Here is a 24,947-nt window from a genome sequence, read left to right as displayed (position 1 = left end):
CCTAATCTCACCACCCATCCGTGCTGGGACATCTGGCTCTGATGTGGCTGAGGAAGGCCCCAGCCACCAGCGGGAAGGTCTTTTGCTTCCAAGTGCCATTTCTGCCCCATGGAGGGTGGGCCAAGCCTCCGTCTTTGCCTCCTTCTCCCCATTCATTCCCACCCCTTCCCTCCCCAAAGGTAGGGGATTCATCACCAAGGAAAAGGGAGCAGTGGCATCTCCCAGGGCCGACCCGCAAGCCCAGAGTGCAGTTTTAGTACAGAATGAAAACAAGCTGCTGGGTGTTAAAGTGGCCGTCGGGAGGGGCGCCCTCGCCGGTCCCACCTCGGTGGGCATCCGCCTGCCACAGCCTGTCCTGGCATGGCCGGGCGCCTGGGCTCTGGTTTCAGAGGCTATGTGGACTCCATCCACACACTGCAGGTTACTTAATCACAGAAGTGCTCTGGCTTTGCCGGCAAACACATTTGCCAGCTCTGGCCTTGGGCAAGACACATAGCCTCACCGAGCCTTATCAGGCAAACCGGCAAATAAGAACCAGCCCTTGCTGTGGGAGGATGTCTGGGCCTCCCGGGTGCTGGGCGTAGGGCAGGTGTCTGCTGTGTCCAGCTCCTTCGCCCTCGTGCCCCAGGGTCTTTCAGGGCCTCGAGCCCACCCTTGTTTCCAGAGCTTGTGGGGCTGGGGATGCTGCTTGGCGGCAGCTGTCCCTGTTGTACCCGGGTTTCCAGCAAGAGAAGACGGAGCTGGAGCTGGGCACATCGGCCTCCACCATCTGCGTCACAAGCCCATGGAATGGGCCGGTTTCAGTTCTGTTTGTGGCCACATAGATACAACCGCTAGAAAAGGAGCACGGTGGGGCTGGGCGCGGTGGCTCACACCTGTAATCCCAGCAGTTTGGGAGGCCGAGGCGGGCAGATCATGAGGTCAGGAAATCGAGATCATCCTGGCCAACACGGTGAAACCCCGTCTCTACTAAAAATACAAAAAACTAGCTGAGCGCGGTGGCGGGCGCCTGTAGTCACAGCTACTCGGGAGGCTGAGGCAGGAGAATGGCGTAAACCCGGGAGGCGGAGCTTGCAGTGAGCCAAGATCGCACCACTGCACTCCAGCCTGGGAGACAGAGTGAGACTCCATCTCAAAAAAAAAAAAGAGAAAAGAAAAGAAAATGAGCATGGTGGGTCTTTTCTTGATTCCCACGTGTGACTAGAATAACAAGTGTAACAACAAACTAGAAGGCCTGAAATCAGAACGAAATCTCAGGTGAACTGTTTGTCTGCATGTTCAACGTCCCTCAGCAGCCAGGGCTGTGCAGGACGGATCCCCAAACCCTTCTCTGCCTCCCTGAAGACGCCTCTTCCCTGCCAGAGGCTCGCTGGGGCTGTGGCCGCCGATGTTGAGCCCGTGGGGAGCCTGCCCGAGCCCGCGGGAGGGAGGCCACAGCTCACACCACAGCTGGCTCTGATGTCTGCCCTCTCCTTTCTTCCCCAGACTACTGGTGCCTGGATGATCTGTACCGGGAGATGGTGAGGTGCTATGTGGAAATCGTCGAGAAGCTTCCAGAACGCCGGCCAGACCCAGCTACCATTGAAGGCTGCGCTCAGCTGAAGCCCAATAACTACCTCCTCGCCTGGCACACGCCGTTCAACGAAAAGGGTCAGAGAAATCCTCTCCTTGCCCCGTAAAGCCACCCGTCTGGGGACCCTGCGGTCCTAACCGTCTGTCCTCCACTAGCCCCCAGCATCTCCAGGTGGCTTCAGTGGGGACCCTGCGGTCCTAACCATCTGTCTTCCACTAGCCCCCAGCATCTCCAGGTGGCTTCAGTGGGGCCAGATCAGCCAAGAGTCCCTTTGTCCCTTCAGAGGGGCGGGGGCCCCTCCTGGTCAGCTCAGCCAGCGCTGGCATCTGTTTAAGGAACACAGGCAGTGGCCCCTCCCAGTCGGCCCGGCCAGCGCGGGTGTCTGTTTAAGAAGCACCCGTCACGTGGCACCAGGCTTCCCCATAGGGCTGTTGTCACCCACTGCCAGTTTCCTTTAAGAGATATTTCCCGGCCGGGCGCGGTGGCTCAAGCCTGTAATCCCAGCACTTTGGGAGGCCGAGGCGGGCGGATCACAAGGTCAGGAGATCGAGACCACAGTGAAACCCCGTCTCTACTAAAAATACAAAAAATTAGCCGGGCGCGGTGGCAGGCGCCTGTAGTCCTAGCTACTCAGGAGGCTGAGGCAGGAGAATGGCGTGAACCCAGGAGGCGGAGCTTGCAGTGAGCCGAGATCGCGCCACTGCACTCCAGCCTGGGCAACAGTGTGAGACTCCGTCTCAAAAAAAAAAAAGAAAAAAAAAAGAGATATTTCCCACTGTTTTCCCTTTAAGTTGGTCTTTTCTGTTACCACATCAATGATGGCTTGTGCGGTCTGCATGAATGTCTCTAAAACACTTTGATGTGTTTCTGGTGAAGCTGTATTTGAGTGGCCCCAGTGTCTGCCTCCAAAGAGCCTCTGCTTCTCTAGTCCTGGCCCTGCATCCTCCATGCTTATCCTTGAAATGTGGGTGGTGGCCGACTTGCTGTGTCGTCAGTACCGTGGTGATGAGCCCCACTTCTTGTATAATCCCTCCCCAGAAGGCTCTTTCAAGCTGGAGAACTTGGACTCATTAGTAGACAGAAGAGGAAATGCCCACAGGCTAGAGGGGTTTATGAGACAACCTGTGTTCCTGACAGAGTAGCAGAAATGCAGGTATCCCCAGAAAGCCACAGAGAGAGGGTAAGACCAGGTGAGCTGCTCTGGCAGCCCCATTCCTGAGAGGAACCTGCTCTGGGCACGTGGAAGGGGCAGTTTGAGCAGAAGTAGATCACCAGCCACAAAAGCCTTGGGGCCAGCTCTTCTGTGGTGCAGAAGGCACACAGCTTCCTGCTGGACAAGGGTAAGGATAGTATGACCTCTTGAGAGGGAAATCTGTCATTACCTGTCAAAATGATTTAATGAACACGCTTTTTGATCTGGCGCTTCTACTCCCAGAAATTCTAAACGCCCGTGATGGTGATATACAAAAGCAAGGGAGCAAAGATATGTGGACAGAGATGCTCTCTGCCCCATCGTTTATATTAGCAAGACCTGGAACAGCCTAGTGTCCCTCGGTAGAAGAATGGTGAAACTGACTGTGGCACATCCATATAATGGAATACTACGCAGCCATTAAAAAGAGTGAAGTGGCCGGGCGCGGTGGCTCAAGCCTGTAATCCCAGCACTTTGGGAGGCCGAGATGGGTGGATCACAAGGTCAGGAGATCAAGACCATCCTGGCTAACACGGTGAAACCCCGTCTCTACTAAAAAATACAAAAAACTAGCCGGGCAAGGTGGCGGGCACCTGTAGTCCCAGCTACTCGGGAGGCTGAGGCAGGAGAATGGCATAAACCTGGGAGGCGGAGCTTGCAGTGAGCTGAGATCCGGCCACTGCACTCCAGCCTGGGTGACAGAGCGAGACTCCGTCTCAAAAAAAAAAAAAAAAAAAAATTAAATAAATAAATAAATAAATAAATAAATAAAAAGAGTGAAGTGGGATCGATGTGTCCTGGGGCGTGGGACAACCTCTGTCATGGATGAGTGTAGAAAGCAAAATGCAGACCAGTGTGTCTGGCTCATCCCAGCTGTGTTTATTACTGAATGCCAAGTGTTCTTTATATATTTTGGATACAAATCCTTTGTCAGCTCTATATATTATAAATATTTTCTCCCCTTGGATGCCTTGCTTTTTTGTTTTCTTAATGGTATCTATTGAAAAGCATGCTTTAAATTTTTTTTTTTTTTTTTTTTTTGAGATGGAGTCTTGCTCTGTCACCCAGGCTGGAGTGCAGTGGTGTGATCTTGGCTCACTGCAACCTCTGCCTCCTGGATTCAGCAAATTCTCCTGTCTCAGCCTCCTGAGTAGCTGGGATTACATACGCCCGCCACCATGCCCTGCTAATTTTGCATTTTAGTAAGGATGGAGTTTCACCATGTTGCTCAGGCTGATCTTGAACTCCTGACCTCAGGTGATCCACCTGCCTTGGCCTCCCAAAGTGGTGGGATTACAGGTGTGAGCCACCAGGCCCAGCCAAGCTTTAAATTAAAACAAACAAACAAACAAAAAAAAAACAAAACAAAAATTTATTTTTATTTTTTTGTAGACAGGGTCTCACTCCATCACCCAGGCTGGAGTGCAGTGGTGCAGTTATGGCTCTCTGCAGCCTTGACCTCCCAGACTCCAGCAATCCTCACACCTTAGCCTCCTGAGTGGCTGGGACCACAGGTGCATGCCACTATATCCAGTTAATATTTTGGTATTTTTTTTTTGTAGAGAAGGGGTTTCACCATGTTGCCCAGGCTGGTCTTGAACTCCTGAGCTCAAGCGATCTGCCCACCTCAGTCTCCAAGTGCTGAGATTACAGGCAGGAGCCACCACACCCAGCCAAGACTTAAATCCTAAAAGCAGAACCCAGAAAGACCAAACTATTTTCAAGTAAATTAACTGTATCCCAAGACAAAGGTCAAGAATAGTTATAGGAATATAAAAATATCCAGGACTCCATAGCATATGAGGCATGCAAAGAACCAGAAGAATCCAGTTCCTGACAAAGAAAATCAATAAATCCAAACTCACAAGGCCCGACACAGGCGTCATAATTCTCAGGCACCTATGTTCACCCTGGGCCTGGGCGCTGGGTCCCGGGGGTGCACCTATGTAAAAATGTTAGGATTGTGCATGTTTCATTGTGCCTAGTTTGTTGTATGTAGTTATAACTCAATGAAGCTGTTTTTACAGGGAAAACATCTCGTTGAAAGCGTGCTGCATATCATGAGCATATCTCTGGGCCTTCAAACGTTCTGTTTTTAGTGACTAAGTAACACCCAATACCTGGATGCCACCGAATTCCCCCATCTCCTTTCTGCTGCAGTCACTTGAGTGGCCTGCCTATGGCTCACTCATTTAAACCACACTCTGATGAACGTGTTATTACGCAAATTTTTACACTTTTAAAATTATTCATGAAGGCTAGATTGTCGGGGTGGAATTATTGGAGCAGAATTGTAAACCAGCTCTTCCTTCTCCGAGCAGGCTCAGGGTTTGGAGCGGCCACCAAGGCCATGTGCATCGGCCTGCGGTACTGGAAGCCCGAGCGGCTGGAGACCCTCATCGAGGTCAGCGTGGAGTGCGGCCGGATGACCCACAACCATCCCACAGGTGAGCGAGGGGCGGGGCCGGGGGCGGGGCCGGGCCGGGGGCGGGGCCTGGAGCTACCGCCTTCTGCACGCTGCTTAAAGGAGACAGACGCCGGCCCTGCACCTGCCGGGTGCCTGCTGTGAGGGTGCCCTGCCCGGGACACTGGGCTGGAAATCTCGTGGGATCACATCGGTTTTTTGATTTGTTGAGGGAGTTGGCTTATTTTTTAATCTGCTTTGCTTAAGGTCTGTTTTCAGCCCAAAAGCAGGATTAGCGGTAAGTGTGGTGATGTTGAAGAAACTGCTGGGGAAATTCTCAGTGGTTTTGGTATCATTTGTGTCAGAACAAAAGAAAAAGAAACGCACCAGTGCCTGGGTACAGGTGGGATCGGGGTGATGCTGGGAACCAGGGTTTGTACAGTATTTCCTGCATTTTCTTGCTGTGCCCTGGGTTGGCCCCACCACCCGCCAGCCAAGGGAGCCAAGGGGACCACGGGAACCATGGGAACGGCTCCACCTGCCGGGCCTCAGGCTTCTCACCTGTAACGGGGTGACCGCCCTATGTGAATCACACCCGCAAATCGGGCTGTGTGAGGATGAAGCGTGTTGGATCATGTCGCCACCTTAACACGGCACTTCATTCCTTGTGGTCTGTGCCAGGTGGCCAGCTGCTCAGTGAGGTTTGTCCCCGTCCCCAGTCCATCCTGTGGAGGGCAGGCCTCTGAGAGGCCAGGCCGCGGTGGCTGCGGTAGCACCTGATGAGTGACTTTGAAAGGCAGTGAGGAGGCGGCTCGGTTGGCTTCCATTTAAAAAAAGCAAAAACAACTCAAAACTCCTGACCTGCAACTGGCCCTTAGTCCTGGCACCGCCCAGTCCCACACGTCCAACAGCCATGCTGGCCTCGTTCAGGATTACCTTTTGGTATCTGCTGTGACCGGCCTCCCAGCGAGGAGGCAGAGCCGCCCACACCTCCACGAGAACAGCGATGAGCAACCCGCCTAGGATCAACATGCAGCTCTGCCGGCCTGGCCATCCCACCCCCACCGCGTCTGCAGCAAAGCAGGCGCGTGCCTTTACTACCCTGGGGACAGGCAGCCTAAGCGGCGGACGCACAGGCATGTGAACCAACTGGTGGGGCAGAGTCAGATGCCGAGAAGGGAGCACTGCTGGACTCCTGCTAGCTGAGTGGTGCAACCGGACGCAAATTAAAAAGTAAGGCCAGGCGCAGTGGCTCACGCCTGTAATCCCAGCACTTTGAGAGGCTGCGGAGGACAGATCACAAGGTCAGGAGATGAAGACCATCCTGGCTAACACGGTGAAACCCCGTCTCTACTAAAAATACAAAAAATTAGCCGGGCGTGGTGGCGGGTGCCTGTAGTCCCAGCTACTCGGGAGGCTGAGGCAGGAGAATGGTGTGAACCTGGGAGGCAGAGCTTGCAGTGAGCCGAGATCACGCCCCGCACTCCAGCCTGGGCGACAGAGCGAGACTCTGTCTCAAAAAAAAAAAAAAAATTAAAACCTCAGACCCAAAAATGTTGGGCATTTGCCAGGTGCAATGACTCACACCTATAATCCAAGCACTTTGGGAGGCAGAGGCAGGAGGATCGCTTGAGGCCAGGAGTAGGAGACCAGCCTGGGCAACACAGGGAGACTCCATCTCTACAAAAATACTAAAAATTAGCCAGGCGTGGTGGCTCCTGTGGTTCCAGCTACTGAGGTGGGAGGATCGCCTGAGCCCAGCACGTTAGGACTGCGGTGAGCTGTGTTTGCGCCATTGCACTCCAGCCTGGGCGATGGGGCGAGGCCCTATCTCAAAAACAAAAAAAAAAGTTGGACATTTGAAAACAATGTAATGAGCACAAGAATCTGTGTTAATAATTTAAATTTCTAAAACATTTGCTAATATATTTCCTACTCATATTTTAAAAATCATTTCACGGCCAGGTGTGGTGGCTCACGCCTGTAATCCCACCACTTTGGGAGGCCAAGGCAGGCAGATCACCTGAGGTCAGGAGTTCAAGATCAGCCTGGCCAACATGGTGAAACCTCGTCTCCAGTGAAAAATGCAAAAATTAGCCAGGCGTGGTGGTGCATGCCTGTAATCCCAGCTACTCAGGAGACTGAGGCAGGAGAATCACTTGAACCTGGGAGGCGGAGGTTGCAGTGAGCCAAGATCATGCCATTGCACTCCAGCCTGGGTGACAGAATGAGACTCCATCTCAAAAAAAAAAAAAAAAACAACAACAACAACAACAAAAATTTCACATGTTTAATACATGAATGATTTCTATATTTCTATAATAATGACCAAAAATGTTTTAAGGGTTTGATTTTATGAAATTGACACTTCAAAGTGCTTTTTAACTCTACTCCCTTTTCCATTTTCAAACCACAGTTTGTGTTACAGCGTGCATTATGTGCTCCCATGAGCCCAGAGCTGCGGCGTCCCTGGGCAGAGGCAGAGCCGTAGGCAGGGACAGGACCGGCCCAGAGCCCTGGGCTTGAGAACGATTCGTAGACTCTTGCCGCTGCTGCAGCCCTCCCGCCGGGCCAAAGGAGGCCCTGATTAGTGCCTTCAAGAGTGGCCCGACAGCCGCTGGAAAGCGTCTCTACAGCCCGTCTCTACATGGCGTGTTGTGGGCGACTGTGCTCCACACAGCGGCCATGTTCAGTGGCCGTTCACCGTGGCCCAGCCTGGGATTAGGGTCATCTTTTCCCCACGACAGCCCCGGTAGGGCGGGTGTCATCGCTCCGGTGTACAGACAAGCGGAACGTCAGAACACACACGGCACCCACCCTGGAGCCTGCCTCTGGCCAATGGCGCCGTGACAGTGGGCTCGCCCCTTTCCTGGGTGGGTGTGGGCCTCATACCCACAGGGTCTGCAGCAGAACCGACCCTTCTGAAGCTAACGTGGCTCCAAAACCGAGCAACACAACCTCTCAGCCCCGCATGCCTCATCCACAAGAGGGTGATCGCCATGCCCTTCACAAGCTCTCGTGAGGACTGAGTGGCACGATGACACCCTGGGAGCAGTGCCCAGTGGGGTGAGGGCTGGACACACAGGGGCCACTGCTCCCCTGCACAGCCACTCGCACTGAACTACTGCCACGGCCACGGCTGCTCCCATCAGCAGCACCGCACCATCCCTACTGCTGCTGTCACTAGCAACACTGCCACTGCCGCCACTAGTACCACTGCCACCGCCGCCACTGGTGCCACCGCCACCCCTGCCTTTTGTCACCACTCCGCTTTTATCACCCATACTGCCATCTCCACTGTGGCTGCTGCTACTGGTCCTGTCACTGCTGATACCACTGGTGCCTCCACATGATACCGTCACTAGTAAGGCGACCACTGCTGCAGTTGCTGGCCCCACGCTGTTCCCACTGTGACTGTCACGAGTACCACCATTGTTGCTGCTGCTACTGGTACTGTCACCACGGCGTCACTGGTCCTCCCACCCGACTGCATCTCTGAAACCACATCACGAGTACCATGGCCGTCCCTTCGCCTCCTGCCACTACTGACCCGCGGCGGCTGCGGTCCCCACAATGGCTGGCAGTGAGAGGAGAGAGCTCATGTCTTTGGAAAAGGCGGCCTCTCCAGGGCTGTCTCCACCCAGACAGTGACCACGGGATTTCCAGGACTGTCCTGCCAGCCCCAGGCATTGTTAGCCTCATCATGGCCAGGATCATTGTGAATAATTCAGATGATTAAGATCAGTCTCTTCCGAGCTCCCGTCTGATGGCTCCCACACTAGCGTCTAATGAGGCCAGTGCAGCGGATGGATGGGAGCCTGGCAGGGCCAGACGTGGCCCTGTTCCCTGAGAGCTGCGCACCCAGTGCCACCTGCTCCGTGAAGTGCAGGGCTGGCTGTGTGGACTGTGGGGTGAGCTCAGGACCCCAGAAGCCCCTGGCCCCATCTTTCCCCACAGCCCTGGAAGATGGACCAGGACAAGCCTCCCGGACTTAACTTCTTCCTTAACCGTGTTTTATTAAATATATATATGTTTTATACACACACACACACACACACACACTCACATGCATTTCTTTTTCAGTAAACGGTTGTAAAATTTGACATACCAAAGAAAATAAGGGAGACAGAGCCTATAAGGTGGGCTCTGAGCTTGTCTGTGCTGATGAGCTTGCCGGCCGCTAATGCACACCCAGGAGTCAGACGAGAAAAGCCCCAAGCACCAGCAGGGCACAGGAGTCAGCCCTGCACAGGAAGCGCCTGAGTGTACACAACGGCCCCAGAGCTCTGCAGGGTCTCCCTCGAGTCAGGAGAGCCCCCACCTCCGCCTTCCTCCTGCACAGGCTCATTAACTGATAATCCCCAGCCACAGATGCTAATGGTCTACGTGACGCGGTGTTCCCAATAGCCAAAGGCAGAGGCAGCCCATGCAGCCACACACAGATGACGGGTTATCAAAATGTGTTCATCCACGCACGGAATGCGATGCAGCCACGGAGAGGAAGGGAAGCCATGGCAAGCCACGCGGGTGAACCTGCAGATGCGTGCTGAGTGGAATACGCCCGCCACAGAGGGACAAATCGCGTGTGGTTCCACAAGGAACAGGCACCCAGAGCGGTCACATCCAGAGACAGAAAAGTCGATGGGGGCGGCCAGGGCCTGGGGTAGGCAGTGGGGTGAGTGGAGCAGGGGCAGAGCTATGGTTTGGGAAGATGGGGAGTTCTAGAGAGGATGCAGGACATCCAGTGTGAACGTGGTTAGTGCCGCCGAACGGTGCACCTGAGCATGGGAAAGATGGAACACGAGCAAACCCTCCCTCGGGGGTCCCACACAACGTGGCAGGTCGCCCAGGTGACGGTGCCCTCTCTCTTCCCCGCCCCTCCAGGCTTCCTGGGCTCCCTGTGCACGGCCCTGTTTGTGTCGTTCGCCGCACAAGGAAAGCCACTGGTGCAGTGGGGGAGAGACATGCTCCGGGCAGTACCCCTGGCAGAAGAGTACTGCAGGAAGACCATCCGGCACACGGCAGGTGAGCCCTCCCCCGGCCCCAGTCCACACTCGGAGCATCTGGGCAGATTCAGCCCCTCCGTCGGCCCCCAAATACTTCAAGGCACTTTCACTCTTAGATGGAACTGGGAGGGCCCCATCCGGGCCATGTGAGCAGAGCTGGCCTCACAAGGCAGGCCCCATGCTGCTCCCGACCAGTCTGCCTCTGCCCTGACCTGGGAGGGCTTTGCCTCCCCACCCGGAGCTTCAGAGAGACCTGTGCCCGCCAGGGACATTTGCCTCCAGGGGATCCACCCGTCCCCGACCACCCTGGTCCGAGGCGCCGAGTGACTGGCAGCCTTTGGGATGTGACTGGGACCCGCGGTGCGCCCTGGGAAAGCTCTGCTTCTGCCGGTCTGGGCGAGGTCAGGGCTGGGCCCTTCCCTCAGGAGCCCCATGAGGCCGGCCAGAGGCAGGGACAGCAGGTGTGGGGCTAGGACATCCATGACCGTTCCGGAAGGTTCTACCCCACGGGAGGTGCCGTCTAAGGGGGGAGGGGGCGGCACGGGGAGCACAGGCAGCCTCACACAGCCTTTGGCGTCTTTGCATTGTTGGGGAAATTGGAAATAAGGTATCCAGTGTGTCCTGGAGAAGGAGAGGGAGGATTTGAATGTAGGATCAGGTTTGCTTAGTTTTCAAAACAGCCTCAGGCTGAAGTCTTCTCGATTTTTTTTTGTTTTTGTTTTTGTTTTTTTGAGATGGAATCTGGCTCTGTCGCCCAGGCTGGAGTGCAATGATGCAATCTCAGCTCACTACAACCTCCGCCTCCCAGGTTCAAGCGATTCTCCGGCCTCAGTCTCCCGAGTAGCTAGGATTACAGGCGCCTGCCACCTTGCCTGGCTATTGTTTTTATTTTTAGTAGAGACAGGGTTTCCCCATGTCGCCCAGTCTGGTGTCAAACTTCTGACTTCAAGTAATCCTCCCGCCTCGGCCTCTCAAAGTGCTGGGATTATAGGCGTGAGCCACCTCGCCTGGTCTGAAGTCTTCCAGAAACAGAAAAACCAGTGAATCCCTTTATTTCCCCTGCAAGGCGCAGGGGCATGTTCTGAAATGCCTCGTGGGGGCTGGTGCACAGCTATCCACGGGGGTGCAGCCATGGATACCTGCCTGGACGTGGCTCGGGGGCCGCTCAGCCACCAGGCCTGTGCTGATGGGGGAGCAAGGTCAGCGTCCACACACAGTCACCACCTCCTTGAGTCGCTGCTCTGTGTTCCCCACGGCCTGTCCTCAGAAAGCGTGACTGCTGAGCACGCCTGGCAGGCCACGGCACACACTTTATCTCTGGTGATTTCATCTCTGTTACCGCTTGGTGTGGGAGCGGTGGGAGATGGCCAAGCCTGTGGCCCCAGGTTCTTTCCAGCCGAGGTGGCTGTCTGGAGCCAGGGGCTAAGTCATCTCCCTAACCCCAGGAGCGTCGCCCTGACCCACCTTAGAAACAGGTGAGCAGTGAGGCATGGGGCCACGCCATGACTGAATTCACACAGTATTAACGAATGTTCTCCCAGAACTCTGGTATTCAAAACAGTCTTCCTCAAAGCATTTTCTGAAGAACGGTCGGAATTATCTGACCAGCAAAACCTCCTCCCCTTTGTGTTCATGGAATGTTTCTGACTGTTCTTCAGAAAGCTTTATTCTTTCTCTTAGGGATTTGAAATGCACAGACACCAGTTTAAAGCTCTGAGAAACAGTCCTCCAAATAAATCTATTTAATTTCAAATTTGTTTAACCCAGAGTTTTATGAATTTCCTTGACACAGAAACCTTTTTAACAGAACGTCTAAAATCATCCACCGGACTTAACGTTCAGAAGCCCAGAAACGCTGCTCTGAGCTTCTGGCCGGCCCACCTGACATGACCCCTCCGCAGTGAGGACAGTTCACAAATTAGCTCCCTCCTTTTGTGTCTGGACATCTGTTTCCGAATTGGCCAACCCCGCTGACTCGGGTGAGAGGCAGTGCTTTGAGTTTGCGCCCAGGTCCATGTTGACGCTCCACCCGGAGTTTCAGGCCCTGTGCCGGGTTCATGGGATACGCCTGTGGCCGCTGCCCTCTTACTTTTGCGTCTTTCACTTCCAATTTCATGTCGCTGAACAAGATCCGAAGGGGGCTGAACTTTTACTTGTGTGAAACCAAGTTGGCCCAGAGTTTCGGAGGACCTGTGAGCCTCGTCCAGGGCCTGGTCCAGGGCCCTCCTGGCCTCCCTGTGGCCTGGAGCTCTGTGGCAGGAGCGTGGTCTCCCCACTGCAGCCCTTCAGCTCTGCTCTCCAGCGCCCTGTGCCCTCCAGCCACAGCCAGGCAGACAGGATCTGTGCTCTGTCACCGCATGTGATCAGCACACGTGCCCCTTGGGCCTGACAGCCACCAGCAGCATGCACAGCTCCCGCCCTCTGTGGCTCCCGTGGTGCCAGGGAGCAGGAGGTGGCATGTGGTGGGCAGGGGTGCTCACCGTAAGGCAGGCAGGAGGGCAGCGGGCCTGGGTCTGGGCAGGCTGCACGCCTCCTGGCTCCACGGCGGGGAAGGGATTTCCTGTGGTCTGTAGGGTGTGTGGCTGCAGGTTCGGACTCCCTTCTGAGTCCGTGTCCTCTTCGCCAGATGACCTCCAAGAAGTCCCTAGAGCATTCAAGGGCTTGGATTTCAATTAGGAGTAATGAAACATCCCGCTCTGCTCTGCAGGCACAGGACTAATACAACAGTGTAATGAAAATGCTTTTGCCCCATCTCCATCTTGCTTGCTGTCCTTTCAAAGCAGCTACAGGCTGGGCACGGTGGCTCACGCCTGTAATCCCAGCACTTTGGGAGGCTGAGGCAGGCGGATCACCTGAGGTCAAGAATTCCAGACCAGCCTGGCCAATATGGTGAAACCCCATCTCTACTAAAAATACAAAAATTAGCCGGGCGTGGTGGCGGGGCGCCTGTAGTCCCAGCTACTCAGGACGCTGAGGCAGGAGAATGGCTTGAACCTGGGAAGTGGAGGTTTCAGTGAGCCAAGATGGTGCCAGTGCACTCCAGCCTGGGCAACAGGGCAAGACTCTGTCTCAAAAAAAAGAAAAGAAAAAAAGAGGCCAGGCGCGGTGGCTCACGCCTGTAATCCCAGCACTTTGGGAGGCCGAGATGGGCGGATCACCTGAGGTCAGGAGTTCGAGATCAGCCTGGCCAACATGGCGAAACCCCATCTCTACTAAAAATTCAAAAATTAGCCGGGTGTGGTGGCGGGCACCTGTAATCCCAGCTACTTGGGAGGCTGAGGCAGGAGAATCGCTTGAACCCGGGAGGCAGAGGTTGCAGTGAGCTGAGATTGCACCACTGCACTCCAGCTTGGGGGACAAGAGCGAGACTTCATCTCAAAAAAAAAGAAAGAAAGAAAGAAAGAAAGAAAGCAGCTACAAACGTCAGCATGTTCATAATTCTGGACAGTCGCTCAGTGGTTTACTCCAGGACGGGCGCTCCGCTTCTCCACATGCCTGCAGCTGGGTGGAGGGGCATCGACACGTCCCCTCCCTCCCTGCACCCGCCCCAGGGCCCTCCGCCCCACTCCATGGATGCCATTGTGTTCAGCTCACCCTGTTCTTTATGTTTAGAATACCAGGAGCACTGGTTTTACTTTGAAGCTAAATGGCAGTTTTATTTGGAGGAGAGGAAAATCAGTAAAGACTCAGAAAATAAAGCCATCTTCCCCGACAATTATGACGCAGAAGAGAGGGAAAAGGTGAGCCTTGTCCTGGCACTGAGGCAATGTCTGGCACACCAGTGGTGCTCAATAAGTGCATAGCAAGTGGGTAGATGGGTGGGTAGGTGGATGGATGGATGGATGGATGGATGGATGGATGGATGGATGGATGGATAGATGGGTGGGTGGATAGAAGCGTGGGTGGGTGGAAGGGTGGGTGAATGGATGAATGGATGGGTGGATGGATGGGTGGACAGGGGAATGGATGGGTGCATGGGTGGGTAGGTGGGTGGGTGGGTATATGGATGGGTGGTTGATTAGGTGGATGGAAGGGCACGTAGGTAGAAGGTGGGTGAATGGATGGGTACGTAAATGGGTAGGTAAATGGATGAATGGATGGGTGGATGGATGAGTGGATGAGTGGGTGGATAGGTGAATGGATGAGTGGATGGGTGAATGGATGGGTAGGTGGGAAGGTGGTGGAAGGGTGGGTGAATGAATGGGTAGGTAAATGGGTGGGTGAATGGATGAATGGGTGGGTGAATGGATGAATGGATAGGTGGATGGATGAGTGGATGAGTGGGTGGATAGGTGAATGGATGAGTGATGGGTGAATGGATGGGTAGGTGGGAAGGTGGTGGAAGGGTGGGTGAATGAATGGGTAGGTAAATAGGTGGGTGAATGGATAAATGGGTGGGTGAATGGATAGGTGGATGGATGAATGGACAGGTGAATGGATGGGTGAGTGGGTATATGGATGGGTGGGTGGGTGGATAGATGAGTGGATGGGTGAATGTATGGGTGGGTGGGTGGTGGAAGGGTGAGTGAATGGATGGGTAGATAAATGGGTGGGTGAATGGATGAACAGATGGGTGGATGGATGAGTGGATGGTGAATAGATGGGTGGGTGGGTGGGTGACTAATCTCATCTCTACTAAAAATACAAAAAATTAGCCAGGCGTGGTGGCGTGCGCCTGTAATCCCGGCTACTCGGGAGGCTGAGGCAGGAGAATCCCTTGAACCTGGGAGGCGGAGTTTGCAGTGAACTGAAATCGCATCATTGCACTCCAGCCTGGGCGACAGAGCCAGATTCCATCTCAAAAAGAAAAGGGTGGGTGGATGGAATGGCAGGTCACTAGGATGGGCCCAGGAAGCTTGTGCTGTAATGTACCCAGAAGTGGCTCCACTTGGGCACATGCCCCTGACCCACGGCTCTCTTGTCAGACCTACAGGAAGTGGAGCTCGGAAGGTCGAGGGGGAAGACGAGGCCATGATGCCCCCATGATAGCCTATGACGCCCTCCTTGCAGCAGGCAACAACTGGACTGAGCTGTGTCACCGGGCCATGTTTCATGGAGGTGAGATGTTCCTTAATGGCCGTGGCTTCCAGGAGGGTAGCGCCCTTCTCCTGAAGCACCCCCTTGGAGTGTCCTAGGATGGCAGGCATTCAGGCACCCCCTCCTGAGCCCCAGCATATGCGTCCTTCTCTTCCTTTCTGGAACCGCTTTGGGAGGGCGCAGGCTCCAGGGTACACCGGCTGACGTACGTGCACTCACGTGCAGACGTCACAGGATACAGGTGTGACCGCAGGTCCTGCTGTGAGCTCCAGCAGACCAAGAGTCTCTCGCCTGGTCCACGAGCCTGGAGGGCAGTGCGGCCTTGGAGTAGGTGCGGTGTAGGGGTATGGAGGCTCCTACCCTTGCCACTGCTGCCTCAGGCTGGCCACCTTCGCAGGGTTCTGTTCCGAGGTCACTGTCGTCTTGTCCTTTGCTCTGCAGCCTCTGTGCAAAGTTGCAGACTGCCGCCTGGAGTTAGGTCCTGGGCTCGCATCCTGCTCCATCCATGCTGGCTCTGTGCCGGCCAGGCCGTCTCTGGCCATGGAGGGAGAGGAAGAAGCCCAGCAGAGTGGCTGTGGCAGCTCCAGGCAGCTCCTACCCATAAGATCAACCCCGTGCCTTGTGGGAGCAGCTGTCAGGTTCTGTGAGACTGGCTGAAATTGCCTCACTTCAGTGAGCTGAGCTTGACCAGACATGAGCTGGGAAAAGACAAATGTGGCCCCGTTTGGTCAGGAGCCTCTGCACAGAGCCGGCTCAGCCCCTGAGGGGTTTCCTCTGTGACCCTGGCTCAGGGGTGGGACCGTGCGGCCTCGGGCTCCCCTCCCTCCTCCTTCCTTCTGCACCGTCCTGGCGCCTCACTGACTCTTAGTGCTGAAACACCGCTTCACACAGATGCCTGACCCAGGGAGGGAGAAGGGAAGCACCTGTCCCCCTCCCGTTTGCTTTGGGGGGTTTTTTTGAGACAGGATCTCACTCTGTCACTCAGGATGGAGTGCGGAGAGGCAATCTTGGCTCACTGCCACCTCTACCTCCTGGGTTCAAGAGATTCTCCCGCCTCAGACTCCTGTGTAGCTGAGATGACAGGCGTGAGCCACCGCGCCAGCCTGCCTGTCCCTTTTATCAGCCGCCCCCAGCAGAACTGGGGTTTGGCCCACCTTAGGGGTGGCCAGCCCCAGGGGTCTCGCGGTCCTGGTCAGGTGGAGCCCACTGCGACTGCTGCCTTTGCGTTTCAGGGGAGAGCGCAGCCACGGGCACCATTGCAGGCTGCCTGTTTGGGTTGCTGTACGGCCTGGACCTCGTTCCCAAAGGCTTGTACCAAGACCTGGAGGACAAGGAGAAGCTGGAGGACCTGGGCGCGGCCCTCTACCGCCTGTCCACAGAGGAGAAGTAAAGCCATTTCTGCCACTTTGCCCCTAGAGAGCCAGTGCCACCCTGGGGCCCATAGTGTCCTCTCGCAGCCCCCTGGGTGAGGGTGTCCCTGTGCGGCTCCACTGCAGTCTGCGCCTGACTGGTCACATCTAACTCTCATTTCCAATCTCAGAATCCTAACTGTTGCATAAAATACACTGTTTGTCCTGTGGGAATATTTTCCGTCCTCCACCATCCACATTGACATTGTGTGGCTTGTCGCACTTGGACGTCCAGGCGTGGCACTCACCCGCAGTCTCCCGGACAGACGGTGTATTTTATTCCGCCGCAGAGCTAATGCTGTTTACTCACTCACTTCAACAACACTAACTGTGGTGGCCTCCAGCAGGCCCCCGCTGCAGACCCTCCGTCCCGCCTCCGCCTCCACCTCCAGGCGTGCATTTCCCTCGAGGGCCGATGCGCCACCTCCCCGCCCTCCACCCCCCGCCATGTCCACAGTGGGCCGTGTGTGCCTGGACAGAGAAACAGTCACACTGGGGCCTGGGGGACACATATACAAGCATTGCTCTTAACCCCACCCACCTGTTTAATCACACTAGATTTTAAGATCAATCTCTTTTTGAAACAACTCACAGAGAAAACCAGAACCTAAATGGCCGCCTGCCAGTTCTGGCGTCTCTCTGTGGTCTGCCTTAGTGGGCCAGGTCCAGATGCAGAGCAGGCCTTTCCCCTCCGCGCCTGCCCTGCCGGGCTCGCTGACGAGGAAGCGCTGTCCCTGCCGTGAGGTTCTCTCTCAGAGAGTCTGAGAAAAGAGATCACTTGCTCTTGTTTAAAATACATTTGGACGTGATTTTTCCATGCAGCATCTGGTGTGAATAAAACAGCAGTTGACTGACGTTTATCGCTGTGCTTGGCCGCTTGGCTGGGGCCTCTCTTTTTGTTGTGATTTCATTAAAGGGCTCGCCCCTGGGCAGAGTCGGAATCCCGGGGAAGCCCCAGCCTCAGGGAGAGGAGGCCGAGGGGCCGAAAGCCTGGGTGGTTGGAATCTCTGTGGGCATCCAGAATGCAAGCCCTACCCCCACGGGCTTTGTCGTCTCCTATGGGCTAATTTGAAAGGGGGAAGTGGTGGCGTCTTTATGCTCCCACTTGGGATTCCTGTGTGAGTGGACTGGCAAGAGAGGCTGGTGGGCTTCACAGGCGGGCGCCACGGACCCCCACTCTCAGGTGTGTTGGGTTCAGGCTTCCCAGACGGGCCCTGCCAGCCACTTCCCGGCGCCTCCCTCCCCGGCCGCCTCCCCTTGGTGGAAACAACCCTGGCATTCATTCAGTGCAAGGAGTAGGCGTGTCCGGGGGTAGGCGTGTCCGGGGGGTAGGCGTGTCCGGGGGTAGGGGTGTCCGGGGGTAGGGGTGTCCCGGGGGTAGGCGTGTCCGGGGGTAGGCGTGTCGGGGGTAGGGGTGTCCGGGGGTAGGCGTGTCCGGGGATAGGCGTGTCCGGGGGTAGGCGTGTCCGGGGGTACGCGTGTCTGGGGGTAGGGGTGTCCGGGGGTGGGGTGTCGGGGGTAGGGATGTCCGGGGGTAGGGGTGTCCCGGGGGTAGGTGTGTCCCGGGGGTAGGCAGGTCCCGGGGGTAGGGGTGTGGGTGGGGGAGAAGTGTCACGGGGGGTAGGCGTGTCCTGGGGGTAGGCGGTTCCGGGGGTAGGCGGGACCTGGGTGTAGGGGTGTCCCGGGGGTAGGAGTGTCGGGGGGTAGGGGTGTCCCGCTGTTAGGGGTGTCTGGGGGGGTTGGGGTGTCCCGGGGATAGAAGTGTCGGGGGGGTAGGGGTGTCCCAGGGGTAGGAGTGTCCCTGGGGTACAGGTGTCCCGGGGTAGGGGTATCCCGGGGATAGGGGTACGCTTTGCTTTTTCCATAGAGACGCCCGGCTCGTTTTGTGGGAAGTATAGTCCATGCTGGTGGAGGAGTCTGTGGCCTTCTACGCTGGGCAGGCCGCAGCAGTGCAGCTCTGTGCTGAGCTTCCAAATAACCGGACTAACCGAGCTGCTACTGGCGCTTTAAGTCAGAAGAACCGAGAGACAGGCACATCGGGGCGAGGGGCCTCACGTCACACACATCCGTGCAGCGTGGTCCCAGGACCGTGGGTGTGGGGAAATTAACCGAGGATTACCTTTCAGGAAAAGAAACCCAGTTAAGGTAAGTCAGAACTGTTGCTAGCGTACGTAACACAGCAGTAGTACCTGTGTAGCCGGCTTTCCGGAAAGAGGCTTTCCTCTCCACCTGCTGTGTGCCCCGCTGTGTGGAAGGCAAGGCCAGCTCGCATGAGCAGGGCGCGGCTGGATTCAAACGGGGTGGACTCCGTCTCCATCCGCAAATCAAACCCCTCCGTGAGAATCAGAAAGTGAGTCTATTTAGAAACTGATTCTAGATTAGAACACACAAACACAAAACCCACAAGCATCGTAAACAAAAGCCGGCAGTGCCTTGCTTCACTTTCCTGTTACAGAGAGACCCAAAAGTTGAAAAGAAAAAGCCACAGAAAGCACTGAGGGGACACTGAGGGAGACACTGAGGGGGCACTGAGGGAGCACTGAGGGGGCACTGAGGGGACACCGAGCCAACTCTGCTGTTTAAAACGGCACCGGCGGGTTTCATTGTTGTTATAAAAGTGACGTGTGCACAGCTTCCGGAATCCAAATGCGTTCACAGCAGCGTGTGGGGAAAGCAGCTTCCAGCCACCCAGATAACAAGGCCACGGTGGCCCAAGCGTCCTCCCAGGAGCCTCCTCCACACACACACCCTGGCTGTGCACCTGTACGTGAGACACCCCTGCGTTTGCGTGCTGTGCCACACACACGATTCTTTCCCCAAACAGGAAGCATCGTATATGCCATGGTTTGCTTTTGGCTGTTTTCGTTAAACTAGGTTTTAAAATATTTTTCTGTATCACCATACACAGACCAATCTCCACCTTTTTAACTGCTGCCTGGTATTCCATGGTACTCCTGTGCCATAATTCAAATACCCCGTGGGTGTGGCTCTCAGTGGGTTCCGTCGCGTGAGTGGCGTTTGCAAACACCTGCTCTTATGGCGACCTCCAGTGCTGCTCCCCCGCTCTTCTGAAAAGGCATTAGTCTGTCCCTACAGCACAGTGGTGCCGTATTTCATTCTAGGATGCATTTTTGTCTTTCATTTTTCTGAAATTGTGGTGCATCCTATATTTTATGGTGTCCATAGTTTAAATGATGGAGTTTTTATTTTTGTTTCTCCAAGACATTCTTATGAAATAAGGTGTGGCCAAGTGTAGTGACCCAGGCCTATAATCCCAGCACTTTGGGAGGCCGAGGCGGGAGGATCACTCTAGCTCAGAAGTTTGAGACAAGCCTGGGCAACATGGCAAAACCCTGTCTCTACAAAAAATAATAATAATAATACAAAAATTAGCTGGACGTGGTGTTGACGCCTGTAGTCCCAGCTCCTTGGGAGACTGAGGTGGGAGGATTGCCAGAGCCTGAGAGGTTGAGGTTGCAGTGAGTCGAGATCATGTCACTGCACTCCAGCCCGGGTAACACAGTTAGACCCTAAAAAAAAAAAAGAAAAAAGAAAGGGAGGGAGAGAGGGAAGAAGGAAGGAAGGAGGGAGGGAGGGAAGGAAGGAGAAAAGGCAGGAAGGCAGAAAGGAAAGGAGGGAGGGAGGAAGGAAGGAAAAAAGGAAGGAAGGGAGGGAGGGAGGGAGAAAGGGGAAGGGCAAGGGAAGGAAGGAAGGAAGGAAGGAGGGAAGGAAGGAAAAGAGGGCACATTTCACAATCCCCTAGGCCCAGCAAGGTGTGGCTCCCCAGGAGTTCTCTGGGAGCGTCAGCATTGCACATCCCTGTAGATCCACATCTCTTGTGATACATCAGGCACCAGGAAGGGGCAGGTGGGAGGATGAGCACCTCTCACTCCCAGATGGCAGACAAGGATGCTTCAGAGGCAGGTGAGGCCCAGAATATGCCCGTTCTCAGCCTGAAGCTATCGGCAGACACCTCTCTCTCAGGCCCACGAATGTGAGATCTGAAGCCAGGACTTGGGATGGAGAGTCCCAATCATGGCTGAGACAGGACATGGGCATCCTCACAAACACACCACACAGAAATCACACGCTAGGAACATGTGCCGTGTGGGAATATGAGCACGTCAGTAACACACATGTGGTTTAGACTTCAGGCTGATTTACATGAATCCGTTTTCCCAAACTCTTTGATTAAGAGATTTTGCATTTATATTTAAAATTATTGTCTCTAGTGTTTTCATATCTGAAAGCCATGGCAGAGCTGTCCTTGTCCTTCCTTTCCCACATTGGAGGGAGCGGATCCAGGGAGGCTCCATGACTTGAGCGGGCAGGGCAGCCGCTCGGTGCGCCCAGCCCAGGAAGTGGCAAAGCCCAGCCCCGTCAGGCCTAGAACCGTGGGCTCCCTAACAAATGTTATTTCTATCTATTCCATGCTCCCCTAGAAGCAGGGCCCTTTTTTTTTTTTTTTTTTTTTTTTTTTGAGACGGAGTCTCGCTGTGTCTCCCAGGCTGGAGTGCAGTGGCGTGATCTCGGCTCACTGCAAGCTCCGCCTCCCGGGTTTGCGCCATTCTCCTGCCTCAGCCTCCCGAGTAGCTGGGACTACAGGCGCCCGCCACCTCGCCTGGCTAGTTTTTTGTATTTTTAGTAGAGACGGGGTTTCACCATGTTAGCCAGGATAGTCTCGATATCCTGACCTCGTGATCCACCCACCTCGGCCTCTCAAAGTGCTGGGATTACAGGCTTGAGCCACCGCGCCCGGCCTCAGGGCCCTTTTAACTACCCCCATTTTGTAGACAAGGAAACTAAGATTCAGGAGGTCTGAGTATCTCTCCCAGAGCTGCATTTTGTGAGCACAGAGCAGCTTTTAAACCCGATGCATCTGAAAACCACGCTCAAGCTTTCTCCCTTCCCCTAATCCGGGGAGACCTCACCACCACCACAGCCCGCAGCAAAGCCTGGCGATTGCATAACCTCAGGCCCGGCTGCCAGAGGCCAGTGCCACCTGTTTTGGCTATGGGTATAAAAATTAACAGAACATCAGCTGATAAAATTGGTAATACCCGGACTGGTGTTCAATCCAAACTTCTGCGCTTAAAAAACTCCATCACTGAAGTTCATTCCAAAGGTTGCTTTAGGTTGGAAATAACTTTGGAGTCGGAGTGCAGGCACTGCAGCTCCCCTGATTACAATCCCTGGTGTGCAGACGCATTTCCAGTTAACACACAGAAATAAGTTATCAGCTCACTCAGCCCGCTGCGGGAAAAGCATTCACACGAGGTCTCAAAGAACAGCCTGAGACCGTCTCGGGATTTGTGTGCTGCACCCCGACCGGCTGCTGGTCAGCAAACAAGGGCTTAGACAGACAAAGGCAGGGACTGTGTATGATCTGGGGCAGACAGACAAAGGCGGGGACCGTGCCTGATCTGGGACACTCTGTGTCTGGCACCATGCACATCACGAACGTTCTGTCTGATGGCCACCGGGGTGGTCCCCAGGGTCTGAACCATCGTGCAGCCCTGTGGGCACGATGCCTTCCCCACCCTCCTTGTGCCCCGAGAAGGGTGATCGCCCAGGACCCCCAACTCTGGCTCTCCCTCGGGCAGGACAGGCTGCACGACCTGGGGCCCTGGTGGTGCCGGTGGGGACCATGACCAGCCTGCAGATCCGGGGGACAGCCTTGTCTTGTCCCACCCACCAGAAAGCCGGAGAGCACACAGTCCCCAGGGCCCTGCCAGCGGGATGCTCGTGCACCCCGGGGTTCCGCAAAGCCTCACCTCTCCCAGGACCGTCTGTGCTGTCAGGGTCCTTGAATGACACCTGTCATGACACAGCTGTGCTGTCTCCCTCTCCTATCTTAACGGTTCATTTTTAAGTTTGTTTCAAACAAAACTAGCCCCAACAACTCCCATACCCCTTCGCCCAGCATCAGCAGCTGTTACTGTTTTCTCTTGTCTCTCACTGCACCCACGTGAGCATGCGCACACACTCGCACATACGAGCTCGCACACACAATTGTTTCTGAACCATTTGAGAGTGATCTGCCGACCCTGTATCCTCTCACCGTAAATATTTCCGACGAATTTCCTCAGAAAAGAGCAGGCTCTTCCGTAACCACTGTTTATTCAAAATCGGAATTTAACCTTCGGTAATGCTATCATCCAACATAACGGCATTCTGTTGCAATATAATATACTACATTGTAGTTCTTATCATGTGTTAGAAATTTTGCCTGCTGTTTCATCGGTTTCCTTTATAATCTATATATTTGTAGCACAAATTCGTGACAGAAGCTCACTAACCCGAGGACCTGCACGTCCCACAGGTACTGAGGGGCCCGAGGCAGTTGCTGTCATTAGGCAGCGAGCAAGCGTCCCTGGAACCCTCTGCTGACTTACTCATGTCTCAGGCCTGAAAGAGCGTCCAGTGCTTATGGCCTCAGTCAGCCTGGGATGGACAGTGACCCCGTTATCAGTCACAGCCAACTAGACACCCCTTCGCTGGTCACTGCCGGTTGACCAGACGCCCCTTTGTAGGTCCCAGCTAAGTCACTCACATATAAGGTCTTATGTAGGTCACAAAACATGTTCAGGTCAAGGCCTTAGGGTATCCCGGCCCAAAAGGCCACACCCATCGTTAGCCAGATTTATTTCCAGGAAATACAGATACTCAGTTCTCCGACTGGTTCATTAGCACAGTCTGAACTATTCCCCACCTAGTTACCAAAAATCAACAGGGAGCAGTCAGCAAACACTTGTTCTCGGCTTTCCTAGATGGACAGTGACCGCTGCAATAATGCACAGAAGCTGCTGGGGAGGGGCGTGGCCAGATCAGCTCCATCCCGCCTGAGGGCCGCTCTCCCCACCCCGCAGGATCCTGGCCGGGCCCCCAGCCTTCCAGGATTTTTAGAAAGTACTCATCCTTTGGGGTTAGCTTTTCTTTTTCATAAGTCTAATATTAGATTCTTTAGTAATCTCTTCTCAGCCTTTAGGCTAAGATCAAGCTTAGATTTATTTGTAAAATGTTAGGAGCCTCAACTTAAAGGGATCAGTGTTGTTTAAAACCAATCTTAAAAAAAAAAAAAGCTACTAAGGAGGCGAGCTTGCTTCTCTCTCTCTTTTTTTTTTTTTTTTTGAGACGGAGTCTCGCTCTGTCGCCCAGACTGGAGTGCAGTGGCCGGATCTCAGCTCACTGCAAGCTCCACCTCCCGGGTTTACGCCATTCTCCTGCCTCAACCTCCCAAGTAGCTGGGACTACAGGTGCCCGCCACCGCGCCCGGCCTTTTTTTTTTTTTTTTTTTTTTGAGATGGAGTTTCTCGGCTCACTGCAACCTCTGCTTCCAGGGTTCAAGCGATTCTCCTGCCTTAGCCTCCCGAGTAGCTGGGACTACAGGCACCCACCACTGCGTCCAGCTAAGTTTTGTGTTTTTAGTAGGGACAGGGTTTCACCATGTTGGCCAGGCTGGCCTCAAACTCCTGACCTCGTGATCTGCCCACCTCAGCCTCCCAAAGTCCTGGGATTACAGGCGTGAGCCACCGTGCCCGGCCCTTCTCTTTTTATAACACTAATTCAGTGGACCCTGCCTGGTGGCCTAGAGCCGGCCACGGAGCCCACGCCTGGCTGGTCTCTGGGCAGAATGTCACCTGTCATCAGCAGAGCAGTTGGGCCACAGAGGCCACTTATTCAAGGCCTTTGGTTAAACCCTCCCCAGGTCCACACTCTGCTTGGGGACCACATCTCAGGCAGGCGTCTCTCACCCTGCCTGGCCTGGACACTGGCAGGTCCACGTCTCCAGAAAGGTGTCTCGTTCCTCCAGGCTGGCCAGGGAGAACCCCAGAGGGCAGGGAGACCGGTGCTGAGCCGCAGAGGGCAGGGAGACCGGGGGCGAGCCACAGAGGGCAGGGAGGCTGGGGGCAGAGGGCAGGGATGCTGGGGGCAGAGGGCAGGGATGCTGGGGGCAGAGGGCAGGGAGGCTGGGGGCAGAGGGCAGGGAGGCTGGGGAGCAGAGGGCAGGGAGGCTGGGGGCAGAGGGCAGGGATGCTGGGGGCAGAGGGCAGGGAGACCGGTGCTGAGCCGCAGAGGGCAGGGAGGGTGGGGGCCAAGCTGCCAAGGGGAGGAGGGGTGAGTGGCCCCAGGCTCATCCGCAGAGGGGCAGGAAATGGCAGTGCAGGCCTCTGGTGTGGATGGAGGCCCAGGACGTGTTTTGTAAGCACTGTTGGCTGAGGGCATCCAAATGTCGGTCAGAAGCATGTGGGGGCTGGTGCGGGGATGTGTGTGACATGGCTCAGGCTGATCCGTGTTCTGAGCAGGCTCCTGGAACAGCCGCACA

The 24,947-nt window shown here is 55.1% G+C and overlaps 1 protein-coding gene across 1 annotated transcript in view; it reads left to right on the top strand.

The window, feature by feature from the left end:
- Positions 1-24,947, top strand: part of ADPRHL1 (ADP-ribosylhydrolase like 1) — a 43,865-nt gene that overhangs the window by 7,971 nt on the left and 10,947 nt on the right. Inside the window, exons 2-7 of the mRNA XM_015121512.3 lie at positions 1,486-1,650; positions 5,087-5,212; positions 10,054-10,194; positions 13,788-13,915; positions 15,101-15,233; positions 16,445-16,598. Of these exons, the coding sequence (XP_014976998.3) occupies positions 1,486-1,650; positions 5,087-5,212; positions 10,054-10,194; positions 13,788-13,915; positions 15,101-15,233; positions 16,445-16,598 (847 nt within the window). The remainder of the gene's footprint in view (positions 1-1,485; positions 1,651-5,086; positions 5,213-10,053; positions 10,195-13,787; positions 13,916-15,100; positions 15,234-16,444; positions 16,599-24,947) is intronic.

This window comes from Macaca mulatta, chromosome 17 (assembly GCF_049350105.2).
Source record: "Macaca mulatta isolate MMU2019108-1 chromosome 17, T2T-MMU8v2.0, whole genome shotgun sequence".
In the NCBI taxonomy this organism is placed as follows: Eukaryota; Metazoa; Chordata; class Mammalia; order Primates; family Cercopithecidae; genus Macaca; species Macaca mulatta.
The sequence above is the reverse complement of the archived record's forward strand: the minus strand, read 5'-3'. Positions and strand labels throughout refer to the sequence as shown.